The 25,995-nt window shown below is 39.8% G+C and overlaps 3 protein-coding genes across 9 annotated transcripts in view; 2 read left to right on the top strand and 1 right to left on the bottom strand.

The window, feature by feature from the left end:
* The window catches only part of usp45 (ubiquitin specific peptidase 45), a 30,955-nt gene extending 19,071 nt beyond the window's left edge, over window positions 1–11,884 (bottom strand). For 3 of the 4 annotated variants that reach the window (XR_015106774.1, XM_086154670.1, XM_086154672.1), the window contains exons 1-7: window positions 11,610–11,884; window positions 10,899–10,989; window positions 10,634–10,744; window positions 10,221–10,390; window positions 9,274–9,374; window positions 8,768–8,868; window positions 521–672 (exon numbers count right to left, since the gene is read on the bottom strand). Coding sequence is in view for 3 of the 4 variants with exons in the window: in XM_086154670.1 (XP_086010796.1) it covers window positions 521–672; window positions 8,768–8,868; window positions 9,274–9,374; window positions 10,221–10,390; window positions 10,634–10,736 (627 nt within the window). In the remaining variant the exon portion in view is untranslated. The remainder of the gene's footprint in view (window positions 1–520; window positions 673–8,767; window positions 8,869–9,273; window positions 9,375–10,220; window positions 10,391–10,633; window positions 10,745–10,898; window positions 10,990–11,609) is intronic. The other variant, XM_086154671.1, reaches the window with a different exon arrangement.
* A 657-nt stretch (window positions 11,885–12,541) lies between these two features.
* Window positions 12,542–16,639, top strand: tstd3 (thiosulfate sulfurtransferase like domain containing 3). The gene is made up of 4 exons (XM_086155853.1): window positions 12,542–12,819; window positions 12,924–13,091; window positions 13,617–13,776; window positions 16,075–16,639. Exons 1-4 carry the CDS (start codon window positions 12,678–12,680, stop codon window positions 16,127–16,129), a joined length of 525 nt encoding a protein of 174 aa, XP_086011979.1. The 5' UTR covers window positions 12,542–12,677; the 3' UTR covers window positions 16,130–16,639.
* A 2,523-nt stretch (window positions 16,640–19,162) lies between these two features.
* On the top strand, window positions 19,163–23,137 carry LOC147229306 (desmin). Of its 4 annotated transcripts, none has more exons than XM_086155850.1 (11): window positions 19,163–19,434; window positions 19,641–19,806; window positions 19,973–20,122; window positions 20,542–20,661; window positions 20,745–20,840; window positions 20,919–21,053; window positions 21,150–21,260; window positions 21,344–21,454; window positions 21,590–21,714; window positions 21,813–22,637; window positions 22,821–23,137. In XM_086155850.1, exons 1-11 carry the CDS (start codon window positions 19,232–19,234, stop codon window positions 22,912–22,914), a joined length of 2,136 nt encoding a protein of 711 aa, XP_086011976.1. In that variant the 5' UTR covers window positions 19,163–19,231; the 3' UTR covers window positions 22,915–23,137. The 4 variants fall into 4 exon arrangements, with proteins under 4 accessions (XP_086011976.1, XP_086011977.1, XP_086011975.1 ...); XM_086155851.1 differs by having other exon boundaries at window positions 19,163–19,455; window positions 21,813–21,933; XM_086155849.1 differs by having other exon boundaries at window positions 19,163–19,455.
* Window positions 23,138–25,995: the final 2,858 nt, after the last annotated feature.

Here is a 25,995-nt window from a genome sequence, read left to right as displayed (position 1 = left end):
ATTGAAGAGTGTTTTCAGAGTTGTATTTGCATGTAGGTCAGTACACACACATATATATTTACATATGGTAATAGTTACATATCTATATATGCACACAGTTGAGAGAGAGAGAGAGAGAGAGCGAGAGAGCGAGAGAGAGTGTGTGTGTCTGTGTGTGTATGTGTGTGTACAGGAGGTACTGCATTCTAGTGGCAGGGGATTCTAAATCTTTGGCAACAGTATGGAGATGGTCTTTTTGTTCCACCATGGAAATGCAACTGTGTGTAAAACAACGACTGTTAAGATGTGGTTGCTTGAGTATGGTGTGGAAGACCTTGACCTCACAAGAGATCCTCTGAAATTGCCCCCAGAGGCAACCCTGAGCCAAATGAGTAAGGTTTCAGGTGGGTTATTTTGCATTTGTGATGCAATGACAGAGACAAGAGAAACAGGATTAAGGTGATTTCATACTATGTTTAGTTTAGGTCATTTTGCATATATGGTATATACGGCAATATTTAATGGACTCAGTTTTACCAACCTGCATGACAGCATTGAAGAAGCAGGTATTACCAAGATTACTGATGCCTTTGACAGTAACCAGGGTGTTATTGATAGCTGGACTCTTGCCTCTTTGGGGGTCAGTGTAATCTGATGGTTCCTCTCGCAATTTGATGACCTTGGGTAAAGTGGCTAGAACACACAAAACAACAAGTCAAACATGTGAATTCAAAACAATGAAACAATGATGAAATTTCTGTTCTTACTTAATCCAAAACATTCACAAATGTTGAAATGTTTCATATGATTGCTTTGAGTTAATTTTGGTGGTATGATTTGGTGGCGCCATCAGCTGAAGCCCATATAGTTTGGCTAGAAGTGTGGTAAGATGAGAGGAAACCAGTTTTTGCAGCTACAAATTTTTGAATCCCCTCCAATGGGAATTGTGACATTGTTTTAAAAAAAGAAAAGGTCTCGACTTAACATGAGACTTAGGCTGGGAGCAGAGAGATTCAATAGCAGCTGGAAGGAAAGCTGGGTCATTTGGGAAAGCAGATGACAGATGTAGAAGTTTCCGCTGGTTAACGAAAGGGGAGTGGGGGTGGGAGCGACATTTCTCCAGAGCCAGCTGTTACTCCTGATTACCGATAAAAACTAACCTTACATCGTAATTCAGACACAGATGGTCAGAAACGAATAGTGTTATACAGATAGTTTGCTGGGGACAGACTAGGGAAGAAGCAGCAGCTACACAAGCTGATAGAGCGCCAGAAATGAGCAAATAAGCAGATACCATGACTCAATGAAAATAATGAAAATGATGCATGTTTCTACACACTGTAGAAGAGTCCTAGAAGTGTATGAATTTACAGTCAGGGAGGTTTATGAATAAACAGTGCTGGAATTACATATTGGCTAGCTTAAATGGGAGTTTAGATCAAAGCATAATCCTGAACAAAACTCCTTCAGTTTTACTGGAATCCCTTTGAGCTGTTCACTTTGCTGTCTTGCAGATAAGAGAGGCATTAACCTTTACATTATTATGAGAAAATCATTCGCTCTTTTCTGCTCCTGACTATAATATAACCACCATTTTGGCTTCTATTTCTTTACAAACCCTTCCCCCAATGCTCAGTTTCTTCAGAACATCCAGATATCTGCAAGGGGCAGCACCAAATGACATTGAGCACTGCCCTTTCTCCTTGTCAGTGTAATATTTCCACAACTAATTTCTAAGCCTACAATAAGTTGCTGAACCTTTATCAGAATACAACAGAATATAGGAGCGGACGCCAGCAGAACAATTTATGTAATGTTGCTTCCATGTATCAGCACACTGGATTTGAAATAAATTGATGCAAAGGTTTATTGAAGAGTAGACTCATGCTAATCCAAGAAGTGTAACAAAATGATTGTATAAATCAATCATTATTGCACCTATTTTTATCATATCACATTCATTTTCAAGAGACTGAAAGTAATTGTACTATCCCATCACAAGTACTGTGAATTTCTAAGGCAGTTATGTGGTTATTTTAGTTAACATATCAAGGATAATACAACAGATACAACATACTGCATTTCCATTTTATTCATGTTTCTATTATGTTTAAAAAAGTAATACATGTAACATAATGAATTCAACTGCAAATGTTATATAAGAGAATAAATTTAATAGATAAATTGGGAATTCACTTATTTATCAAAGAACAATGTGCAGCTTCTAACAATACTGACTAAACTGTCACCAGTTCAGTTCTGAGTTGCAAAGCAGCTTTACATCCAAAAGTAACAAAAAAAAACAAACAAAAAAAAACAAAAAACATGTGACATATCTTTCAGGAGAAACACTTCCACTGGATCTGACAAGGCATGCACAGGGATTAAAACATATTGCATTTTAATTCAGTTGGTGTTAATCTAATGAAAAGTATTTTTCTATTGTCTTCAACTGGGGTCTCCCTGATTTCACAGCCACATAAAACACAGTCTTTTGAAACGCCTGGTTACTTTGGCAAAATTGCATCATCAGGATCTCGCAATGGTCAAGATAAACAACCAACACTGGGAATTCTGCCTCACAATGACAGGAATGTGAGAGTGGGCACTGTCAATAAATTGCTTCAGTGTGAGAAAACAGCCCTGATATGTCAAATTGTCAACTCCTTGTATGAAAGTTAAATAATTTTACTGAAAGAAATGTCAACATTTGAATTGCAAATTGAATGACATCCATGAAGAAGTCACAAATGATTTTTTTCTTTGCAACTAAGGTGTTGACTGATAGGGGGTAGTATTTGATATGTCAAAAAAGACAATAACATAACCAGGACTAATATTTATTTTCCTATAACTAATTGTGAAAAATAAAGCAAAGAGGACAAAAGATTTATTTTTTTTACTGTTACAGCATACCAATTGTTTGCTTTACTGTGAGAATAAATGTGACACAAGAAGGTGAGAAATCTGAATAAGTGCTGATAGGTATAAGTGGTAGGCTGGTAGCTATGAGGGTTTTATGAGCGCATCTCCCACATAGACCATATCTGCAGGCTCGCAGCAAAATCAAAGGTATGAGCTTTTGCCAAAATTAAGAAAATTTGGTTGACCCACAAAACACTATAATTACCATAACAACCTGTACCTCTCACTGTATTTCTGTACTTCTGTACTCACAAGTGGCCTTGACTTCACACATATTCAATTTATGAACACACCACTTGTGAGTATTTATTGAAAAGGCTATTCAACAGAGGCTACTCTGGTCCCGAGCCAAAGCTGGCGGTGACCTGGCGAGCGTTTTCTCTTTCAGGTCAAGAACATTCATGAGAGTTATCTGGTAACTGTCACCGTCAATATGAACCTTGGGCTTTCTACTCATGGCCAAGTAATTTGAAATTTATTCTCAAATTCCACACAGGAGTTCATGTAAATTGCTAACTTTCCTGTTTAATAGAATTGAAGATAAATTAATCAACTTGAGCACCTACTTACACTAATGACTTGATTGATTATGATATATATTATTGTATGATATGGTGTTATATATACACAAATGATGAGACTTTAACTTAAATTCTTTACTTTTCCAGTAGTGTGATATTTGAGAGAAATAATGTCAGTCTCTTAGAGCTTGTATTATAGTTTGGGGATTGGGATGGTTCAGCTTGTTGGGATGACAAGCTGTTGCGGCACTCCACCCAGCGGTGCTAAATACATCTGACCCCCCAGTGCTGGCAACATCTGGGGTTTCCATCTCCTCTATGGAGTCATAAGGGAGCTCCCATATGTCACAATATATCACACAGAAAACAAGAGGAGTTTGGGGAAATACTGTAGCCCCTATCCTGGGTTTTTGATCTGGTATGTGATTGGTTAAGTGTGAAACGGATGTGTAAAAAAAAAACACCAAAAAAAAAAACCACACACAACATATAAGCACAACAGAGCATATAATGTCCAAAAGGGGGCCTTCCTTATTGTTTTACGTGTGTTGGGAGGGGCTCAAAATTCAGACCAAATGAATGATACTTCAGCTAAGAGCAAGCAAAGGAATGAGAAAGCTAACTTGGCGGAATGGGGATGCTGATGGACACACTCTGCATCTGGGACCGTCACCCAAGGTAAACAATGTTCAGGGAGCCATCTGCTGGGGGGGGGCACAGAAGAGGGCAGTAGGAGGAGGGGGGCAGTGGGTGGAGGGAAGGGTTGCAACGAGCACTAGCATATGGAAAAGCAGATTTTTCCTCTCCCTGCAGCAGTCAACGAAGGCAAATGTCAGCATGCGCTGTGACCACGCTTGACTGTGCTGCACTCGGAACCACCACCTGGCTCTCCTTGCTCAGCCACCGAGTATGGGCAGCAGTGACGCTGTGGAGCCTTTCCCCAGGGTGGAGAAAAGCATCGCAGTGCTCAGCATCGTCCACATGCACGCATGTACACCAACACCTCCTGTACTCCCTGCTCTTTTTCACACAAGAGATACACAAAGAAACATGGGGCTTGTTTACTTTTATAGAAAAAAAAGGACTCACAAGAGGCTAGCTGTAGTCTGTCCAAAGAAAATAAGGACATTCTGTCAAACCATTTTTTCTCCAATTTTTCTGAGGCCTGTGCCACGACACAATTCTTTTTAAACCTTTTTCCTCACAGGAACTAAATCCAGACATTTGGAAAAATGAATATAAAATGAATATTATTCAATTTCTCACAAGTAGGATGAACGATAAGTCAGATCATATGGTCAGTAGGTTTTTTGCCTCCATATTCAGTTACAGTGCAACAGTATGGAGGGGCAAGGCCAGCTCCCTTCATGCAGAGCAAGCAGTCAAGAGGAAGGCCAAGCAACACCAAATGTCTTATTAATTCACTAATTTGTTGTGACTGCAGGGCATGAAAAGCTTGTTTCCTTGCCATCTGAGGCCAGGAGAACCCTGTGCCATGTTAAGCAAAGACAGACAAATAAATGTGTGTGCGCACGCACACGCACACGCACACGCACACACACACACACAGGTTTAACTATCCAATACCACTATCTGGCCTACTTTCATGTGCGGTGGTGGGAATAAATACAGAATCACCCTTGATTACCTTCATGAAATCACCACCAGGGGACAAGCTTCTATGCGGCAACTGACTACTGGGCAAAAAATTATTGTCAAGTGTGAAGTATGTCTTTCAATTTTAGCAGCCAGAGCTAGGTTGAATAATGTTCAATATAAATATAATTGTCAATAGCAAAAGGGACTTGAATAGAATGGATGGAATACTGAGTCAGTAGGAAAAACTTGACAAATATTTCTTGAAAGACACTTCTCATCTATGTGATGGGTATCATGTTTGTCAGTTAGATTTGTCACTAGTTTTTCAGTTTTTCATTCCTGGCAGAAAGAACCCATCATTCTTTAGTACCTTTACTCAATTAAATAAAAAATGAAAAAAAAAAAAAAATATATATATATATATATAGCATTTTAATAGGCTCCAGCATACCCCACGACCCTGAGAGCATGATAAGCGTCAGACAATGGATGGATGGATGGATGGATGAATGGGGGGGGGGGGGGATAGATGGATATATCATTTTAATCTGGGTAGAGACAATTATATTTCAGTGGAGACATTCAAGGTTATATATATTGATGAAAACAGTGAATCTGGCTCTTCGATTATAATTTATTAGCATTATACTGGAGGCTGCTGACCCTTAATAAGTAAATGTCAAAATGTAGAAAAACTGAATAACATGCTAATACGTTATATGAAAATGTGACTGATTAATGAACCCAAAAAGTTAAACTGCAAATATGCTTAATATGAAAAAAAAAAAAAGATAGATTCAGCAACTTTGATTTCATTTTAGAACCCACATTCTAATTTGCTTCACAAAGACTTCACATCTGCATGATGTAGCTTGCTGAGGTCAATTTGCTTTTTACTAGGACTCTGGCACTTGAGCTGAAGACCTTGATGGTGAGAGAGCACAGTTAATCGACTTTCTGTCTTCCCTGTGCTGTTGTACAAAATTATTGTTGATTGTAAAAAAAAAAAAAAAAATCCTTGCTGCAGCTCTTTTGTGATTGGGGTCTATAGGAGAAACAGAGCACAACAGCAGCAGCTTATGAAAACCTGTCCTTCACACTAACTGAAATGTAATTTTACAAGCTCCTCAACAACAATGGCTGTCCATCTCTATAACCATTTGCCCAGCCAGTGCGGGACAATTAGGTGACAGGGAAGGTGACTGGTAATTTATAAAGTCAAAGCTGTGGGTAGCAAATGTCCAGCAAAACTGATGGTTTCCCACCTACACAGATGTCTGGTTATACTTGTGTCCACTGAAGCACTGTTCCACAAAAATCTAGTTTTTTTTTTTTTTTTTTATATATAGAAGGACTTCTTGCTTTCCAACAGCTTCTTTGATCAAGGTTATATTGAAAAGACCACATATTGTCCATGAATAGAATAGATGCTGGATTGGCAAAAAAGGAATCCCAAACGGAGTATTAAGTATAAATAAAGTTCAGTAAGAGCAGTAAACCACCATTCAAATTAAGAGGTACTCCAGGCGCTTTTAATGTAATTTACTGCGCTTGGAATTATTTTTCCACAAAACTATGTGTGACTCAGTGTGACTATGTACCACAAATTACAGTACAGTACTTTTGAGAGGTAATTTATTCCAGTCATTTGCACATCCCCAAGGTATGTAATGTATTTGCACTTTGCATTTCAGTTCACATCTGTTTCATTGCCAGGAGAAGCCCATGTCTTCCCTTGCAAATCATATATTGTGCCGGGATTAGGACTGTAAAAAAACAGGCCGAATATGTGCATAATCTGTATATTCTTTTCAACTTTCTATGTTGCTGCGTCTGTCCACAGGGAGTAAGTGCACTCCAGCTGTTGGCATCCACTCACTCTGACTTGTTCAGGACCCTGGCTCCCACTAGTGCAGCACACAGGCCCAGAGGTGGTGAGACATACAGCAACTCAACGAAGGAGGCAAGGGACAGAAACAGATAGTGATGGAAAGACAAAAGAGGCAGAACCCCACACAGCTGCTCTTGTTCTTTAGGGAACCCAGCCGGGAAGCATCGTTCAAGCGCCTAATTCCTCTAATGTGTGCAGTCATGCAATGTGTAGGGTAAGAGTGGGGGACTGCTATGGCATCAGTCCTATAACTCTTCAGCCGTGGCTGAGAGAGTGATACAGGACCAGCATTACTGTGCTTGGGTGGCTGGCCTATGGCCACTGGCAACTGGGTACCGGGCAAGGGTATAAGCAGAGTAAGCCAGTGAGACCATAAGTGGTGATGCCCACCACCCTAATCGGCTAAACCCAAATTAGAGTTCAGTATGCATGCCAGCACAAAGAACAGGAGATGCTAAATCTATTATGCATTGCCTTGCCAAATTACCAGATCTACCTTGATCACACTACTACAGTATTTTACTGCACATTGGACCAACTAGTAGACAAATGCTGGAACTGGAGCTGCCAGGCAGCAGGTCGAAGAAGACCAAAGAGAAGATTTATGGACGTAGTGGGAGAGGATATGAAGGTAGTTGGTGTGAGAGAGCAGGATACAGAGAATCGGGTAAGACAGAGAAAGTTGATTCGATGTGGCGACCCATGAAGGGACAAGCCAAAAGGAGAAGATGACGAAGGAGCAATTCCAATAAATATTATGGAGCTTGAATTTCTGTTGATATTTCATTGTAGTTAGTAATGATGATACCAATGATGCCTTTGACAATTAAATGAATAAGAAGTTGAAAATTAAAATCCATTAGAATGCCAGACTGACGCACAATACTGTACTCATTTTATCTGAGGGTATCCAAGAAAAGGGTGATGGGGCAGATGTGGATAAGACCATGCAAACTATTGTTAACACACTGTGTGAGGGGCATTTAGGTAGTCTGAGTGAGGAAAAAGGAAGGAAGCAGTAAGGAAGCAGTGTATATCACATATTTGTATGAAAGCAATTAGATATAATGCAAGACTTTTTTAAATTAAATAAATGACCATGAAAGATATTGTGTATATACATGATTCCGAATAAATTCATATAATGCCAGTGCACACATTTCCCACCTTACACAGATAATGATTTTGACTGCATGATACTGAATTTGAACAGTATTCATTGTGAAAATATCAGTTTTGAAAAAAATAAATTTAAATATTTTTCCCCTCTCCAATAATGGAAAAGTTATACAACCTTAATAATAGAAGACATTGATGAAACTGTGGTTACCATTTATTCATTTGGTAATTAATACCATTTTATTAAATTTTACTAGAGGTCCATAAGCATGATGGCAGAACCTTCAACAATATATTCTTCACACACTTCTACGATGATTTATAGTGCTGCTGTTTTATGATATAATATAATATAATTATAATATAATATAATATTTAATGAGATACAATAGAAGCTCATATAAATACAACATTTTACCAGAAGGAAAACTAAAAAATTGGCAAAGAACCTGAGATGGTTCTATAGGTATTCTGTGTGTGTGTGTGTGTGTGTGTGTGTGTGTGTGTGTGTGTGTGTGTGTGTGTGTGTGTGTGTGTGTGTGTGTGTGTGTGTGTGTGTGTGACACAATTGTTAAGATGTTAGATCTTAAGCAACTCTTAAACAAATATTTAATGCCACACAACTCAATACAGAGTTGCTTCATCTAAGTTGTATGTATTGGTATATTCAAATTCACTGTAGCTGAAGTCAGGTGAAGGTATTTGCATATATTTGGCCAGAAAAACACCTTACCTGACATTCCCTTGGCTGAGTACTTTTGAAGAAAATCCAGTGTCTGAGCCAAGGCCTTTTTGTTACAGTGAGTGGAGAGCTCCTCATTACATTCAAAACACCTGTTACAATGAGGGGTTGGTAGACACACAAATATATTAAGATACTGTGGAATTTAACAGCCCTCAAGAAGAAATGCTGAGAGGAACCATCATTCCAGAACAGAAGAGCTTGCTGAAGTGGAAAACAACTTGTAAACACAGGCAAAATTCACAAAGGAAGGGTGGGGGAAAACACAAGGTTATTAGTGAAAACCTATTACCTACTCACGTGAGCTTCAACTTAAATGTGGCATGTAGTCACACAAACAAGACCTGAATTCATTGCATATACATAGATGCATGCGTGCATGAATGAATGATGGAGCACACACACATTTGGGGTGTTTCTGGTCTGAGTTGTTTCTGACAGGAGGGTTGGGATAGTGCCTTCTGGCCTTTGAATGTTTCTGTTGAGGGGTTTCTCACCAGGCCTTCCATGTGCTCAAGCTTATGGTGATGCAGTGAGACTCGTGATGTAGAACTTGATAGTGTTTGACTGCATGCAGGATCCCTGACTGGTTACAACCCTGGAAATAGCAACATGAAACAACAATAGTACATGAAAGACCATAATTCAAAAGCGGGATTATCATAAATGCATAAAGGTACATGTTGCTGTTGCAGAATGTGGTTGAGCTATGCTTGTAGCTGTTAAATATATATGTCAACTGAAACACTTTTCTTGGCTCTGAGAAGTATTTTTTCTCAAATAGGCCAATATTTACAATTATCAGTCTTGCTACTACATTATACTTAAATAACAATCAGTTGTTTACATTAAGCAGTCTTTCAAACGTCATCACATACGTAACTATGATAAAAGATAGGAGGGAAATAAAATCTAACTTCAAGAATTATTAACCACAGACAAAGACAAATCTTTGAAATCAATCATACAAGCCAAGATGTCTGTCATGACAGTGATTGATCACTGACATATGGCATTAGGCATCTCTCATTTTCAAAGTCTGCCCATATATTGATTTTTAATACACATCTGTTAATATGTATAAGGATATCCTGCAAGGTAATCATACTATGATTGTGAAAGATTTGTCTCCAGGCAAGCATTGCAAACACCTGCCAAAGTACTCAAAACTGCCTGCAGTTTTTCCTTCATCTTAAATGCCTTCTTTTCATACTGATACGCTCACTGAGAACAATAACTGCAGCTGGTAACCAGTTGAGAGTGAGAACAAAACAGTGATTTTCAATATTGTTTGAGAGACATCTATGCTTAGCATCCCCTTACTGTCGCAAGTTTTAGATGGATATTAAAATAGTTCACATTTTATTATAATTTGGAAGCTTCTCTATAAGTTTTTTCAAACACCTAAAACACATTTATATGTAGAGGTGAAGTGTAGTCTTACCTGGAATCCACACTTGAGGCAAACTAAGATGTCGTGAGATTCTGCAGGCTCTCCATCAATCATGGTCCTTTCCTTTAGGCACTCAGAGCATACCAACCACATGCTGGACATCACTGATTTCTTCACTGAGCTCAGATCAACTCCTTTACTTACATGCAGGCATGTCAACCCTATAAGATAATTCATAGTCACGAAAAAATACTCACTTGATGAAACCCTTTAGGACCCTGCATGAAATCTGCAGCAAGTATGACTGCAGTTATAACTGACAGATTGCAATATTCCAATATTTATCTATTAAATTAAATGGATGAATAGACGCAGAAATACATCTATGCTGATGCTTCAGTTTCCATTAGGGTTATAATTCTAGTACGAGAAACAGCAATGTCCTGTTCATTTTGGTGACTTACCACTGACTTCATCTGATGACTCCTCATCTCGTGGTTTTCTTGGTTTATTTGTCCGCTTAGTCATATTGGCGGTTGTCAAAGAGAAAGGGTCCTTAAGCCGCATCTGGAGGTCTGGATGTCAATATACAGGAGAGATATGGGTGTTGAAACTGTAGAAATTGGCAAAGTTAAGTTGCTATATATGGACTTCTAAATCTAAAACAGATAATACAGAAATATGGGTGAGGCTGGATTCAAGGTCGAACAAACATGTTCAGTACATTACCTGTAAAAAGATTTTCCTCACTTAATTTAATTATTGCTTTCAGTTACACACTTGAGTATCTGGGTGAAAATGTTGGGCATGGAATATGAAACTGTAATAGACAAAAACAGTCAAATTGAACCAGTATCAGTTCACAATATCTGCTTCAAGCTTTTGAAAAGTCATGTCATCTAACAGAACAGTGCATTATTTTGGTGCACAAATATGTCTGTGTGATGGGCTAAAAGCTGAAGCACTGGACATGTTTTATAACTGTATTTACTAGACATATACAAACAATACAGCATATATGATCTCTAAACAATCAATTAAGATAGAACGAAAGAATGACTCATTTACAGAAACCGATTTGCCATCAAAACAGGGATAAGAAAATTACTGAATTGAAATTAACTAAAACCATACTTTTTGATCATATGCTCAACCTCATACAAAAACTTACATAACTAAAGTCTTCAGGATTGCAAAAATGGGGAGTGGGGCAATTCTATGGGACCCATTTCTACTCTTCCAAATACTGGGGATATAGTGTTAGTGGAATGCAAGACAAATTTACCAAACAAGTGAGGTGAAAGCATACGATTAACAGGCCTGACGAAACTCAAGCCCGCTGAAAAAAACAAATGTAGGCCCTATGATTACTCTTACAAGACATTTACGTAGTTTTCCAGCTCTGAATTTGTAAGAATACAATGGGCATTTTTGACTTACCTCGTTATTTTGGTACCTATGTTGACAGTGTTAGCTAACCTCAGCCAACAGTGAGATTGCAACCCCTACCTGGCTAGCAAACAAGCTATTTACAGTAGCTTTTCCGAATACTTACAATCTTAAGTTTATGTTTCTTTGCACGACACAATAGCTTAGCATTTCAAAGTATGGTCAAATAGTATCAATTTAATGCAACATGACCCTCCATATGTGTTCTTTTAGGTCTTGTCTTTCCAGGTTTCGGTATGCTTGCGTTAGCCATTGACTCGCAACAGTGGGTAACATGTGACGCAGTACGGCAGCTGACGTTGTCCCAATGCTGCATTCGGGTCCAATGGTGAAGTCGGAGAGCGTCAGAGTCAAGATTCTTAAAATAGTTTTAAATTAGAATTGATTTACTCAGACAAAACCTTCGATATTTTGATCAAAATATACCTTTCTCTCGAACATACTCGTCTAATTAAACGCTGATTAAGTTGTTGTTTGTTGTGGAATTCAATTAAAAACAGAATAGTATTCGTTAATCATTATTGGGTTATAATGGCATATTTTCAATGGAAGATTGAATGAATGAACACTCTTGCCTTCGCTTTCATCTAAAATATTTCTTTGATACTCCAAAAATGTGGATTGCACATGCATTTTTATAACTATGATTCGAAATGCTTTGAAGTGTCAAAGAATCATGAGCTACGTCTGTATGAAAAGTTTGGTTTTGAGCCGACAGTACCAGTAATTTTTTTTTAATCAGACCATTTAAGACCATTTTAAATATTATTAAACGTGATAGCCCTGTTGAACATAAAATTCGATTATTATTATTTCTGGAGGAATTTTTCTGCAAAAAAAAATCCGCTCTATTTTCGGACCTATTGGTCGGACCGCAATGACCTCGGGGCCATTTTCATTTTGGTCCTTCGCGTGCTCCGTAGCTTGGTCCGAACTCACCTACGTCATAGTGGGTGTTCGTTAGCTAAAATACCGCTTTGTGTTTTAAGGTTATGTAGAAGCAGAGAATTTCTCCTTGAGACACTCTTCTTTGGAATATTGAAAGTTAAAAGTTGAGTTATGGCTCTCAGGAGGTGTCGTAGTCTTTCAGGAGTCCCGCAGATGTTATGGAACTACACGGTCCTGCCTGAGGCTTCTGTCGCGAGAGTACGCATCTCTGCTGGCAGCAACATCAACCTCAACTCAACACTTGCTTCTATAAGTGAGATTCATCGCTCCTCGTTTGGCGTATAAAATCTTAAATCCTGCAACAGCTACAATTGGTTGGAGAAAGAGCTTTTAATTGTATACGGTCTAATTTTTCAGCTCCTCAGCGGAGCCTTCGCAGGTTCAGCTCCGAGAGCCCGAGCACGGATGTGAGTTACGAGCAGATGAAGCGGCTCCTGGTCGGACGGAGGTCGGTAGTTATAGATGTCAGGGAGCCTTGGGAGCTCAGAGAGTATGGCATCTTCCCTGGGTCGATCAACGTCCCCTGTGAGTGTTCATTTCCCTTGACATTACAAGACACCCAGACACACACACACGCACACATAAAATGTATCGACTCATTTAAATCTCCCGTAACATTATTTATGTATCAACACAAGAAGTTACCAATCAACCAGATATTGGTTGATTGGTATTCGCTGCAGCTGAAACAGGACCTACATATCCGTGTATAATTGTAATTGTGGCATATTGTGTCTGGAAAAAAAAAAACTACTGTACATCATGCATTATATTTTATCAAGCACATTTTTTGGGAGCATCACATTTTTGTGCTTTTTATACAATCTTGATTATCCAAATTTTGCTGCCACGGCATCTTAAGAAACTAATTTTGAGGGAGGGAGAAAATGTTAACTTGATACTTAGCATTTTTTGATTATCTTGGCAAGATCAATGCAACAGCTCCCAGAGACATCTTTTTTATTCTTTTGTTTTATGTTTTCTAATGCAATGCATATTCTGTCTTATGTAAGTACATACTTTGCCTGACTGTACACCATGACTTTCCAGTTGGACAGGTGAAAACAGCCCTCCAGCTTGATCCAAAAGAGTTTAAAGAAATATATGGTGGAGAGATGCCCCAACAAACAGATAATGTAGTCTTCACCTGCCTGGCGGGAGTAAGGAGCAAGATGGCCCTCAATACAGCTTTCTCCCTGGGGTACAAAGAGTAAGATGGTCTTCTGTTTTTATCATTATTTTAGTCTAGCACAAGTTTTTGTTTTTTTGTTTTTTTTCGGTATAGATGCCAGATCCAGTAGTCAGAAATCCAGGTATGTATGAACAAAAAAAATCTCTTAATTAAAAATGTATACCATTATAGCATGTTATTTAATATTTGTAAAAAAAAAAAAAAAAAAAAACCCAATTCATTCTTATCGTATGTTGAAAATTTCTTGTCACAGATGTGTGTGCTGAATTTAGACCATGACTGCCTTTAAACTGTCAAACCAGAACTTCCTTATTTATAGTACTCTCTCATTTAGCACAGACAGAAACTGTCAGACAAAATTAACATTTAAAAAAGATAAAAAAACACTTTCTTACATGAAACGGAGCAGGGGTTTCTACATAATATGATAAAACATTCAGCTGTCAAAAAAACACTAAAACTACATTTTTCCCTGGAAGGCTCTCCAATCAAACATTGCAGTTACTGTGATTAGGATATTTCACAAGTCCTTATTACTGATTTGTAAAATTAAATTCATTTATGAAACCTTGGAAAAGATTGCTAGTTGCCCTTGAAATGATTGACATTTTGTTGAATGATGCCACTATTCCTGCAGCACTGTTGGAGAGCTGGTGTTATTTTTTATGTGTTACTAAGGGTAAATCTGTAAGCAGTTGGTATTGGGTTTATCTAACTTTTTTGGTGGCAGAAGACGACACCTTGAACGTACAGGTACCAGCATATTGATAAGAAAATTCCCTTCAAGATTTGAAAAAATTAGTGTGAAATTTAAAGAGGAAATTGAAACATCCTTTTGTTTTTAAGCAAAATATTCCATAGGAAAAGAAACAGTGCTACTTTGTGCATTGCAAATGCACTATATTAGCCGAAATTCTTTGCGTATGACAAAGTAGGCCTTTTTGAACTCTTTAGAATACACCTCTACTATATAGGTGTGCAAACTTCGGGAGCCTCCTGTGGGGTTGCTCCTAGAACTGGATTGTGGAGCCACAAGAGGCTATGAATAACTCTTAATCTAAAGAACTCTGTTAAGCTCTTTGACACTTTTCAAAATGGAGAAGCCTAGATTCATGGACATTCAAACTGTTTTTTTTTTCAAAGGCATCAAGCATAAACATTCGTCTTAGGCTCTATACTTGTCCTCCCCAAAAGCAAACGGCCTTTAAAGGGGCTAAAATAATGCAGTTCACCAGATATTTTCCTGTACTGGTATGATATGGTGACAGACACTATGAACAGCTGGCAGCTTCTGTGTCAAAATTGACCTAACAGTGTTCTCCTTCCGAGATGACTTATGATGACTGACAGAAGTCTGAGCTTGTCACATGGGATCCCTAAAAGATTTTTTTTTTTCCAGTTTAGCCGTCCTTCACTTGAAAGCTACTTGTTTAGAATGTGATGTTTGATGAACACACAGCAGCTCACCAGCTATTGAACTAAGATTAATTTGTTTGAACATGAGATACAGGTGTAAGAAAAATATGTGAACAAATTGTAAGTAGCCTACTCCTCCAAGACCTAACCAGAGCCACACAAAGAGTAGATTTTAACAGACAATTTGAAATGAAATACTGAAGTCAGAAATTTGGGCAAATATTATGGGTGGCAAGACAATGTAGGCCTGCCATTATGTGTCGCATTGCCACCCTGGCTATTAGCGCCAGGGGGAAACTAAGCTGTGGCAAAAAATATCAGAAAAACTAAAAAAAATTCCTTGAAGTTTCAAACCTTGGTAGTTAATATTTCTCTGGATGTGATACTTTCAAGATATTCCCAATGGAAGAATTTCCAGCCAGCAGCAGGTGCCTGATAAGGCAGTCAAAAAATATGGACACCTTTGCTGGAAGCAATCGCACACACATTGAGTTGTACATTGTCTGTGGAATAACTTACTATGGTGGTTTCAGGTACTACCTTGGAATTCTCAAAATTAATAAATATTTGAAGAGGACATTAATGGAGAACACCAGAAAGAGGAAAAGGAAATACAGAGACCCATAGTTCCTGCCAGTCACCGATAGCATTACACTATACAATGGACTCTGTATGAAAATAAGCGTCACTGCTGTGGGTACAAATTCATGCTCATAGAAATGACTTCAGTAATCACCATATAGATGTAAACAAAGAACATAGTGTCATTTTCAGTTGTTCTCTGAACCAACCCCGATGCCATTGTCAGTTACTTTAATTCAAGTCATCTTGGAATGATGCAGCTGCTAATTCTCAAGTAAACTAATCAACATTTCACTCTATCTTTTTCTTGCACTTCAGTGTTCAGCATTACCCGGGGGGATGGCAAGACTGGACGAAGAAGGAGCACATGTGATCCAGAGATAATCCACCCTCCTTGAATGGCAATGTGAAATTATGACTCTTGCAAAGGATTTCTAAAAAAAACATCTTTCTTTACAATACCCGAGTGCTTTGATTAATGCAGCATTCCTGAATCTCACAATCTTTTGCAGTTCAAAGTGCTTACCATATATCTACATTTTTTGCTGCTAAACAAAAGAAAAACCTTTAAAACATCTCCTCTCATTAAATTTCTCATTCCTAAAATTGCTTTAGCATAAAAGAATTTGTGAACCTTTTATAGCTTCAAAAATCACAGGCCACTCATGAAAGTTTAAAATATTACCTTGTGATGTGAAAAGAAAGCACATCCACTTTTTCAATACAAAGGATTTTGCCAAGAGTACAGACGGTTGATGTCAGTGTGATCAGAATTTTCACACGTGTGATACCAGAAAATAAGTATGTGAGTGGTATTCACTGTAAATATGTATGTAAGTATAAAGATTGCCAACATTTTAATAAATAAAGTTATTGTTTTGACATACAATGCTATTTAGTTTGTGATTTTTTTTCCCACTCAAGGTCACTGTCCAGCAGGCCTATTAAAGGCAGCACGAGAAGACAATTCATTAAGCTAGATTGTCATACAAATATGCATACCCCAGCTCGCTTATGTGAAAAAAAACACTGAGGCTGAAATGATCTATGGTGTTGAAGCATTATGTCTAATGTCAGCTATGTCTCAGCATGAATTTGCCACCAACCCTCCATGGAACAGTAATAAGTTGCTTCATCAGCTTGAATAATGAATGTTTGTTTCTAGCTGAGGTGTCCCTTTCGTGTTGGGGAAAACTACTGTGTTGATCATGCACGTGGACTCTGTTCCCTATTAGGTTTCTCTTTATACAGCCTAAGATGAAAGTTCAGACAGAATTCATGAATAATTCTCTCACAATTGTGAATGATTTAATTGACATTTTCATGTATGACTTGAGTTTTCTGCAATACTTCAAACTGCCGAGTCATAGCCCACAAAAGGTAAGTACTCGATTGTCCAAACCTCCCACAGTAAATATATTGACTCAGACATTTCATATGTTTCCACTTAAACTAATTAAATAGCCAGCTAGGAATTAGTATCTAATCAATCTAAGTTACTGTGTACTTTCACATGGAACTGAAAGCAGAGCCATCCGGATGAAACCATACTGAAGCATTCCATGTAGACAATCAGTTTCTTTATCCCATGTTCTATTTGCCCCTGAACTCCAGAAAAATTTAAAATGCGGACGTGACTATTTCAACTCTTCATGGTATGCTGTGTCTTATTTTACCGTCTCAAAAGCTGACTTCAAGTTAAAATTCTATTTTCAGGTCCATATAAATTAAATTAAAAGTCCTAAACCCTCCCCTCAGATTAAATTTAACACACATTTGATTAATCTATTACAGGATGGAGGGTTTGATTTTTATAAAATAATCTGGATTTAGATAAGTCATTTATACAATAAATTGATAAAGGCTGAACCAATCAAATGTAGGATGATTGAATATTTGTGTATGTTAACTCATGGAAATTATATGAAACATGTAAATATACCTTAGGTTCCCCCCTTCCTTAATTGTGAATCAATTGTAAAATGAAAATTAAGACAGCAAAAAAATAGCAGTATAATAGGATAAGAGGATAAAAATGTGACAGAGGGATTAAAGGTCCTTACTGAAACCTGAGATGGAATCAGGGAGCACTTGTCAATAAATGTTCAATTTCAAAAGATACTTCACTAAAGTGACCTTTGACAAAGGTCACTTTAGTTCACTAATATTAATGCGACATGTCAAAGCTTAAATTATGTATTATCTTGAATACATTTTAAATGTTGTATAGGGGAATATTTCATACTTGCTGAAAATTCTCTCCAAATAATATGAATTCAAAAGTCAAAGAATAAAATCGACAGTTTTATGTAAAATGAAAAATTGGGGTGGGGTTGTGATGCCCTGGTAAATTCAGTTATATTGTTCACATGCCAAAAGGATGCCATCTTTTCCCATCCTGCTGCAAGATCTGACGTTGATGAGGTAAAATAGATTCTCAATAATTCCTCCCATTGACGTGTGGCTCCATTGGTAAAAATTAAAGTAGAGTACAAGGAAGGCTCATATTTCAAAATATCTACAATTTTTGACTTGCAAGTGCTTCTGCTCTCTCACTCTGGCCGTGTTTGCGTGTGTGTGAGAAGTATTTGATACTCTAATTGACCATGTTTTTGGTCTATTTCATTGCTGGCATTTCCACTAAACACCATTCGACTACATTATATCAGAACGGCAATCTTGTGTTCTTGACTCATGACCAAGTGACCCCATAGGTGTCAATGCAGACTCACTCTCAACAGGCCTGACCACTGTTTTCTCCCCTCATATCACTGTGACATGTCAACCGTAAATTTTAGTCTGCAACTACCCCCCTTCCACTGCTTCTGGCCCCTTATTTTGCCTCTGAAGCAGTTAATTCCATTTTCTTTTTCCTGCATTCGCCAGTTTTAATATGCTGAAAACAAGACTAGACTAATAAGTACTAATTTATGTCAAATTTGACCAGGATTCTTTGTTCCACAGCAGCCCCTCATCAGGTCACCCTCCAGCTCCTGCTTGGCATTCAATTAAAGTCCCTCATCCCATCAGAGCACATTACATCAGTATTGCATCTACTGGCTCTTCTGAGTGACCAGACCTTCCCTGCCTGCCCGCCTCCCTGTTATTTGTCTGTTGCCCATTGCTGCTGTGGACACTGAGTTGCTGGTGTAACGCCTGCATCATGGTTTCGATACATCGTGGAAAAGTGAACTTTGCACGCAGCTTCACTGATGCCGTCAGTCCCTTACACACTGCTGACAGATATCTGAGCAGCAGGTCAAGCCTGCGTTGTTGAAGGGGTTCGAGATTCCAAAGGTGTTGGCTCATGAACTAGATGGTCTGGGACAGAGAGGGGGCATGGCTGCCAGTGAGGGGGAGTATAAAACCCCTGAGTTCAAAGAAGGTGCTACAGCCGGAAAGCGCAGTGAAGAAAGAACGGGCCTCGCTTCAGCATATCTTCTTGTGTCTCTACAGCTTTGTCACCACCACCATCATGAGTTGCAGCCCGGAGAGGATCTCTTCCTACCGCCGTCATTTTGAGGATGGGAGCAGCTCCTCTTACCAGATCAGAATGTCCAGCCCCTCACCCAACAGGAGAGGGAGCCGTTATGTGTCCCCTGGCTATTCCTGCAGAACCGGAGCCAGCAGCATGCGCGTGGAGTCCGTGAGAAGAATGTCCCCTTCGACGGCTCGCAGGTCTCGCATGGGTGGCGCAGGGTAATGTGGAGGCTGTGATTTCTATATGAATTAAAAAAGGGTAGAAAATGCGATAAACACACAATCTAGAGTCCATGCAAATATTTAAACGCAGTTGTTCAATGTTTGTACTCTCCCTAACATTTTCTAATGATCTGATATCTATTCCTCTGATGCTATTGTGTAATTTTGTATGTTTTCTGCAGGGTATCTACGAGAGCTGTTGCTCTGGTGTGTGTTGGACCCACTGGGGAACCCCCAATCGATCTTGATGCAGCAGCAGCAGTGAACCAGGAATTCCTCAGCACTCGCAAAAATGAGAGACAGGAGATGATTGTCCTCAATGACAGACTGGCTGTGTATGTCGAGAAGGTACCGCGCTTTTCTGCTATCCATTTCTTTTTCTTCCTGTATGTCAAATGGTCAGAGTGTTTTTAGGTGATGGTTAAAATCCTTAACTTATTATTTTACTGTCTGTGATGACAAGAGCACTGATCGGATAAAGATTTGAAATAAGCAAGCATTTCTCGGTTAACAGGTTCGATCACTTGAGCAGCAGAACAAACAGCTGGAAACCGAGATCGAAGCCTACCAGAACCGGTTTGAGAAACCATCGGGGCTACGCTCCCTCTATGAAGAGCAGTTGAGAGAGCTGAAAAAAATCGCTGACCAGATGAGAGTTCAACGGGTGAGGCAAACTCTATCGCACATTGTTACTTTTTTCGTTTTTCTTTTTACATCTTGCATACACAGAGGACTTCTTTGTTGCCAGTAAGGTTTATCCTTAAGTAAGCCGCGGAGGATCCATCAAAGCAACAACGCAAGATGTCAACTTGGTGTTTTCAAGGTTGCTTACCTGGTAACAGGCTTATCTCTGGCAGGCAAATGGAGAGGTGCCTGAGCATATTAGGGTGTCATGGTGTACAGCTGTCTTCAGCTATGTTTTATGCACAGATGAGAAGACATGAGTATGCGTTTGTAGATACTCACACATACATAAAGTATGTGTAGAATGCAAAATAGGTTGATCTCCATTTTACACACACCCTTGCACACACCTCCAAGTCTCATAGATGACCAAATTACTTCTGGTTTCCTGGTTTTCAGGACATTTCCTTGGCAGCTAAGGAATCCACAGCTGCTCAACTACAGGCCATCAAGCTCAAATGTGAGGAGGCACTTGAGCTGAGGAAGAAAGCGGAAGCTGAAATTGAAATCTTCCGCCCTGTATGTATCCTTCAACTGGCTTATTATGGCGTTGTAAAATACATTTGCACTCTTAAATGATAATGATGGTTTGTGCTCTTCAGGATGTGGACAAAGCCACCGCTTCACGCATTGCTCTGGAGAAGAAGCTGGAGCAGCTTCAAGTAGACATTGAATTTCTGAAAAGGATCCATCAGCAAGTAAATAATACATTTGCTGAATCGCATTAACTACATTTACATCTGATTTTGGTAAATAAAACGATACCCATCCAACAGGAAATTGATGAGCTCATGAAAGACATCTATGCAGCTCAAGTCAAAGCTGCTGGTGCCTTCAGCCTACCAGATCTGGCAGCAGCTTTGAAACAAATCCAAACTCAGTATGATGACATTGCAGCAAAAAATCTCCAGGTAAAATCATCTCCACAAATAATTATATATCACTTCTCCAAGTGTATTCAAATTATTGTCAAATGTTCTTCCATTTTTTTTATTTTTTTATTTTAGGAAATGGACTCATGGTATCAGAATAAATTTGAAGATCTAACCAAGAAGACAACAGGGCATGTGGACCGGGTTCGAAGCATCAGAGAAGAAATAGCAAATGCAAAGAAGAGTGTGAGTAACAAATGTAAAATTTAACAAGATGTTTTGAACCCTTCATGAATCACATAATGATGAGAAGGCTGTACTATTTCCAGATCCAAAGCAAAGAACAAGAGCTGGATTCCCTGAGGACAAAGAATGAAGCTCTTGAGGCCCAGATAAGAGAGACACAAGAAATGAACAAGAAAGAAATTGAAGACTTGCAGGTAAAGAATGCATTCTTAGAAATGCCAGTATTAGTCATGAGGACCTATTCTTTTTCAAACATGCATACTCAAACCACCTAAATGGTAACTGTCATACTGTCATACAATAATGGTACGGCTCCTTTAACCCAATAGCTTCGGATCGAGACCCTGCAGCTTGAGCTGAAAACCACCAAGGAGAAAATTGCTCTTCACCTGAGCGAATACCAGGAACTCCTGAATATCAAAATGTCTCTGGAGATCGAGATCACGGCCTACAGGTGAATGGAAACTCAACTCGATTATGCCGATTAAATGAATGCATAAAATTCATGGTTTGGAGAAGTACCATCCTGATTTGTTTTTTTTCCTTTAACAGAAAACTGATTGAAGGAGAGGACCTGCGGCTCTCTGGCATGATGCACACCATGTCGCTTGCGAGCTGTAGCATGAACGCCATTGGTTCTGGAATGAGCATCAGTGGAGGAGGCAAGGGCGGAGTAGGTTCATTGGGTGGTGACATGATTGAAGGAAAAGGGAAAGGAGTAGGAATAGCAGGTGGAATTGGTTCAGGTAGCATGGGAAGAGTTACGAACACAGCTGCCGGAGGAGCCGGTGGGAGAATGGATGCTGTCGAGAGAGATAACACGAGGGGTCCTGCTGGAAAGGCGGGTGGGACAGAAAAGGGTCATCATGGGTTCAGAAATGGTGGAGGGGTAGGTCCGGGCACTGGCAGTTTAGGTTCTGGTAGTGTGGGTTCTCAAGGTATGGCTGGAGGTTTGGGTACTGGTAATGGGAGTGCGGTTAAAGATGCTGGAGGTATGGGACCTGGTTCCGGTGGCCTAAATATGGGCGCTGGTTCTGGAGGTGCGAGTACTGGTGCAGGAGTTGTGGACAATGCCTCGGGACTTCCAGGAGTTGGTAGCATGGTTGACAGCAAAGTAGACGGAATGGGTGTCGTCGGTGACACAGCAACAGATGGCAGGGACAGCAGTGGGGGGGTTGACAGAGTAGAAGAAGGAAAGACCGGTAGAAATGTCGGAAATGAAGACAGTGGGAGCAACAGAGGAGGGGGTGATAATGTTGAAGCGGGTGATGCAGATGTTGCTGGGATGGGTAATGGATCGGACGGATATAATGGCAACGATGGGAACAATGCAGAGCAGGCTGAGGAGCTCACAGAAAGAAGGACGGTGTTGATTAGGTAACGGTTCCGTCAGGTATTTTTTTCCCTTCTTTGCAAAAACTGCTTATTTTAACTCAGCAATCAGAAAGAAGCAATAACATCAGCTATCTCATCAAAATGACAGGACCCACTGTGAAAGCACAGACTGTTCAACAGCTGTAACAAGCTTCTTTCACTTTTCATTTCTCGGCCTCCCTACAGAACAGTGAAGAATGAAGATGACGTGCTGGAGACAGACCGCCGTGAACAGACCTACACCATCAGCGGTGCAGCCGATGACTCCGACAGCGACTGAGCAGGGAGCAGTCTCAAGTGACCGCCTCTAACCCTCAACCTTACACGCCCCTCTGAGCTTTGCACTGACCAAACCCCATGTCTGGACACTGACCTTTCCCCTTTGCCCCAGACAAGATGGGCCATGAATACCCATTGCTACAGAGAAAATCCTTGTATTTCTCTCAACTCTTGTGTGGCTTACACTCCCCTCCTTCACCCCCACTGCAAATAAAGCTATCAGCATTCAGTTACAATTTCCTGCCTTTATTTGATGTCTCTTTTTGGGTCATGTTAAAGATGTTTTAATCCGTCTCAGACTGAAGGTTCCCTTTGACGTCGGGGTTGCTTGTATTCTTACACTGGCTTGTTAGAGTGAATGCAAAGGAAGCAGAGAGGGAAAAGCGCGGCACAGAGAGATCGAGTCACCTGAGGGCCACAGCAGTTGCCCTGACACTTTCTGGAGGGCCGAGGAATCCATCCATCAAATTGTCCTGCAGCGGGGTGACGGCGTACAGCCGTTTGCTGTCCTCATTCCATCCACATCCACACCTTTTACTCCTGCTGCTGATTGGGAGCGATTGGATCTGGCCAGCGGATGCCAAACACATTCAGTGTCCCGCCTAGGCGCTATGAAGAGGCATGTAACACACCAATACTTTGACAGAAACAGCAACAAAGATCAGAAAAAGCCCATCTTATATTAAAGCAGGAGTGATATTACTGTGTCATTGGCATAATGAACACAGCTTTGCTCAGATCACATCAATGGAGTGAATGTTGTATGTCAGTGAAATGTTGTATTTCATTTGTTTTCTACTTTTGTATTTGAAATTGATGAAATTTTACCATAATGGCGGAGAATGCTGAAATTGTATTTTGTAATTTAAATGCTTGAACCATGTTTGGTCCAAGTTCACCAGGAATATTACAATACAACACACACGCAAATATGTGTGTGTATATATATATGATTTTAAAAAGGACAAAGAAAGAAGAAAAAGCATGTCCATCACATGAATGGAGCCAGTGACCACTCTGGTTCACTCCAAATCAAGTCATTATTACCCCTATAGTCTGTATATTATTATCATTTAATTTAGCGGATTCACGTTCAAATAATCAATATTTCTCCGGGACATCATTTCCACAAACTCACTGCGGCCGAACATGCAGGAAACAATTAGTGTAAACCCAGAACTGTCAATCGGCGCTATAATGAGGCGCCTTGAGACGTTCATATCATCGGATTACATTTAGTTACTGCGATTTGATAATGCGCTTTCAATGTGAAAGACGCGTATTACGCCTTTATGTGTATAAATCTATGCCTGGGACGCACAAATCAAGATTAAATGACGTTTATACGCAATATAATTAACAGAAAACGCATTACCTTGATGTATGTGTGTGCGTGAGTGTGTTTGTGCCTGTGTGTAAGTGTGTTTGTGCACGGAGCTCTCCATGGTGCCTCGACCCTTTTGAAAGAAACAGACACGCCGGGAAACAGCCGAATGTAAAATAACTACCTTTTTTTAATGAAAGAAAACGCAACAATAAAAGCGCAACTTTATCCAAAATACTTGCCTTTGAACGGAATTTTTGAATAAATTAAATTAAAAAAAAGTACTAAGCTATTTGACACGGATATATTCATATATGTGTGCGTTTTGACATTACAAAAAAAAAGGAAAAAAGTCAAACATTTGTTTGGAAGAAAAAAACACCGCGAGTCTAGTCTTGGTATATGTGTGTGTGTGTGTGTGTGTGTGTGTGTGTGTGTGTGTGTGTGTGTGTGTGTGTGTGTGATGTTTTTAACGGTCCGTGGAAATGACTTAGATTCTTCCGATAACTTCGACCGGTCAAGGTTACATGTTTGAATCGTGCTCTTTTATCCTGACTGTTTTCTTCTTTTTAGAGCTCGCATTTTTCCTACGCGTAGACAGCCGATTGGGTCAACAACCTCCAATCCTTTAAAGAAAAAAAAGATGAACGGGGTGGTGGTGGTGGTGGGAAGGGTTGTAGAGTGGGGTGGGTTGGATCGGAGGGAAGGAGGGGAGGCAAAAGTTGTGACTTTCTTTGAAAAGCCGTGGTTTTCTGCAGCCACTTTGTGCAAGTGCTCTGGGTGGCGAAATCCCAATTAGGGTCGGCTGACACGCTGCTCCTTTCAGCCCGCATACATTTGCCCCGGAATGAACAGCTCAAATAGATCTCCCGCTAAATGCGTCGGACAGCAGAGAGAATCGCCCTGACTGACACCCTCTTTCTGAGGCGGTCGAGTGAGAAAAGGTATGAATTTATAAGGTACACCGAAACATATCAATTCTCGCCAAGTCACGCGTCTTTATCCGCGTCCCGTCATGCGTAACGAAGTGAGTGTGAGACTGGCAAATGTGGCTGGGACCACAAAAAAAAAAGAAAAAAACTTTATGGAGACTTTTGAATAGCTAAAACGGTGCTTGCTGGACGAAGAGGAGGAGTGTGTGTGTGTGTGTATGGGTGTGTGTGGAAGGGGGGGGCATTTTGAATGTCATTACGCATGAGCAGCGTTGAATCGCGGCCCCGTTTATTCGGATCCCCTCTAATGCGATTTTGAATATTAGTCTGGGTTAAAATGAAAATCGTGTCACCTGGTGGGAGTCCCATACAAGCATCATTACTATTCAAACGCGTCGCTAATGTCCCACCCGCGCGAAAGCAGCTGGTTGGCCCACGGTGCAGCTCGCAGTTTCTCAGGAAGAAAAGACGCTGCAACGAGAACAAGGTGGCGGGTCTATTAATAGCTTAAAAACAAAGACGGAAAAGGCCTGGAGTCTTTGAGAGAGACTGTACTTAGATCACGAAGAAATTATTATAATAATGATGATGATGAAATGAAGAATGCGTTCTGTTCCTCCGGGTGTTCCTCTCATGCGTAAGGATGTTTAGTTTTCTCCTTTTTTTTCAATGCAGTGGAGAAAAACGTGACCGATCTCACCAGACCCACCTGTAAACAAACAAACCAATAAAAGCAAGGGGAAAACAAAACAAAACAAACGTGGGAATCTTCCACAAGCAGCTCACTTTGCTAAGTGGGACAATGATTGGGCTGCACTGAATGGAG

The sequence above is a fragment of the Fistularia commersonii genome, chromosome 11 (assembly GCF_037954325.1).
Source record: "Fistularia commersonii isolate RoL2024-O1a breed Wild chromosome 11, RoL_Fcom_v1.0, whole genome shotgun sequence".
Classification (NCBI taxonomy): domain Eukaryota; kingdom Metazoa; phylum Chordata; class Actinopteri; order Syngnathiformes; family Fistulariidae; genus Fistularia; species Fistularia commersonii.
This window is presented reverse-complemented; position numbering and strand designations above follow the sequence as displayed.

Excerpts from the sequence above, each read along its gene's own strand:
- tstd3 (XM_086155853.1), top strand. The coding sequence starts at position 12,678 with ATGGCTCTCAGGAGGTGTCGTAGTCTTTCAGGAGTCCCGCAGATGTTA. Across the intron at positions 12,820-12,923 it reads CTCAACACTTGCTTCTATAA|CTCCTCAGCGGAGCCTTCGC; the intron begins GTGAGATTCATC and ends CTAATTTTTCAG. Across the intron at positions 13,092-13,616 it reads TGGGTCGATCAACGTCCCCT|TTGGACAGGTGAAAACAGCC; the intron begins GTGAGTGTTCAT and ends ATGACTTTCCAG.
- LOC147229306 (XM_086155849.1), top strand. The coding sequence starts at position 19,232 with ATGAGTTGCAGCCCGGAGAGGATCTCTTCCTACCGCCGTCATTTTGAG. Across the intron at positions 19,807-19,972 it reads TGGCTGTGTATGTCGAGAAG|GTTCGATCACTTGAGCAGCA; the intron begins GTACCGCGCTTT and ends CTCGGTTAACAG. Across the intron at positions 21,054-21,149 it reads TTGCAGCAAAAAATCTCCAG|GAAATGGACTCATGGTATCA; the intron begins GTAAAATCATCT and ends TTTTTATTTTAG.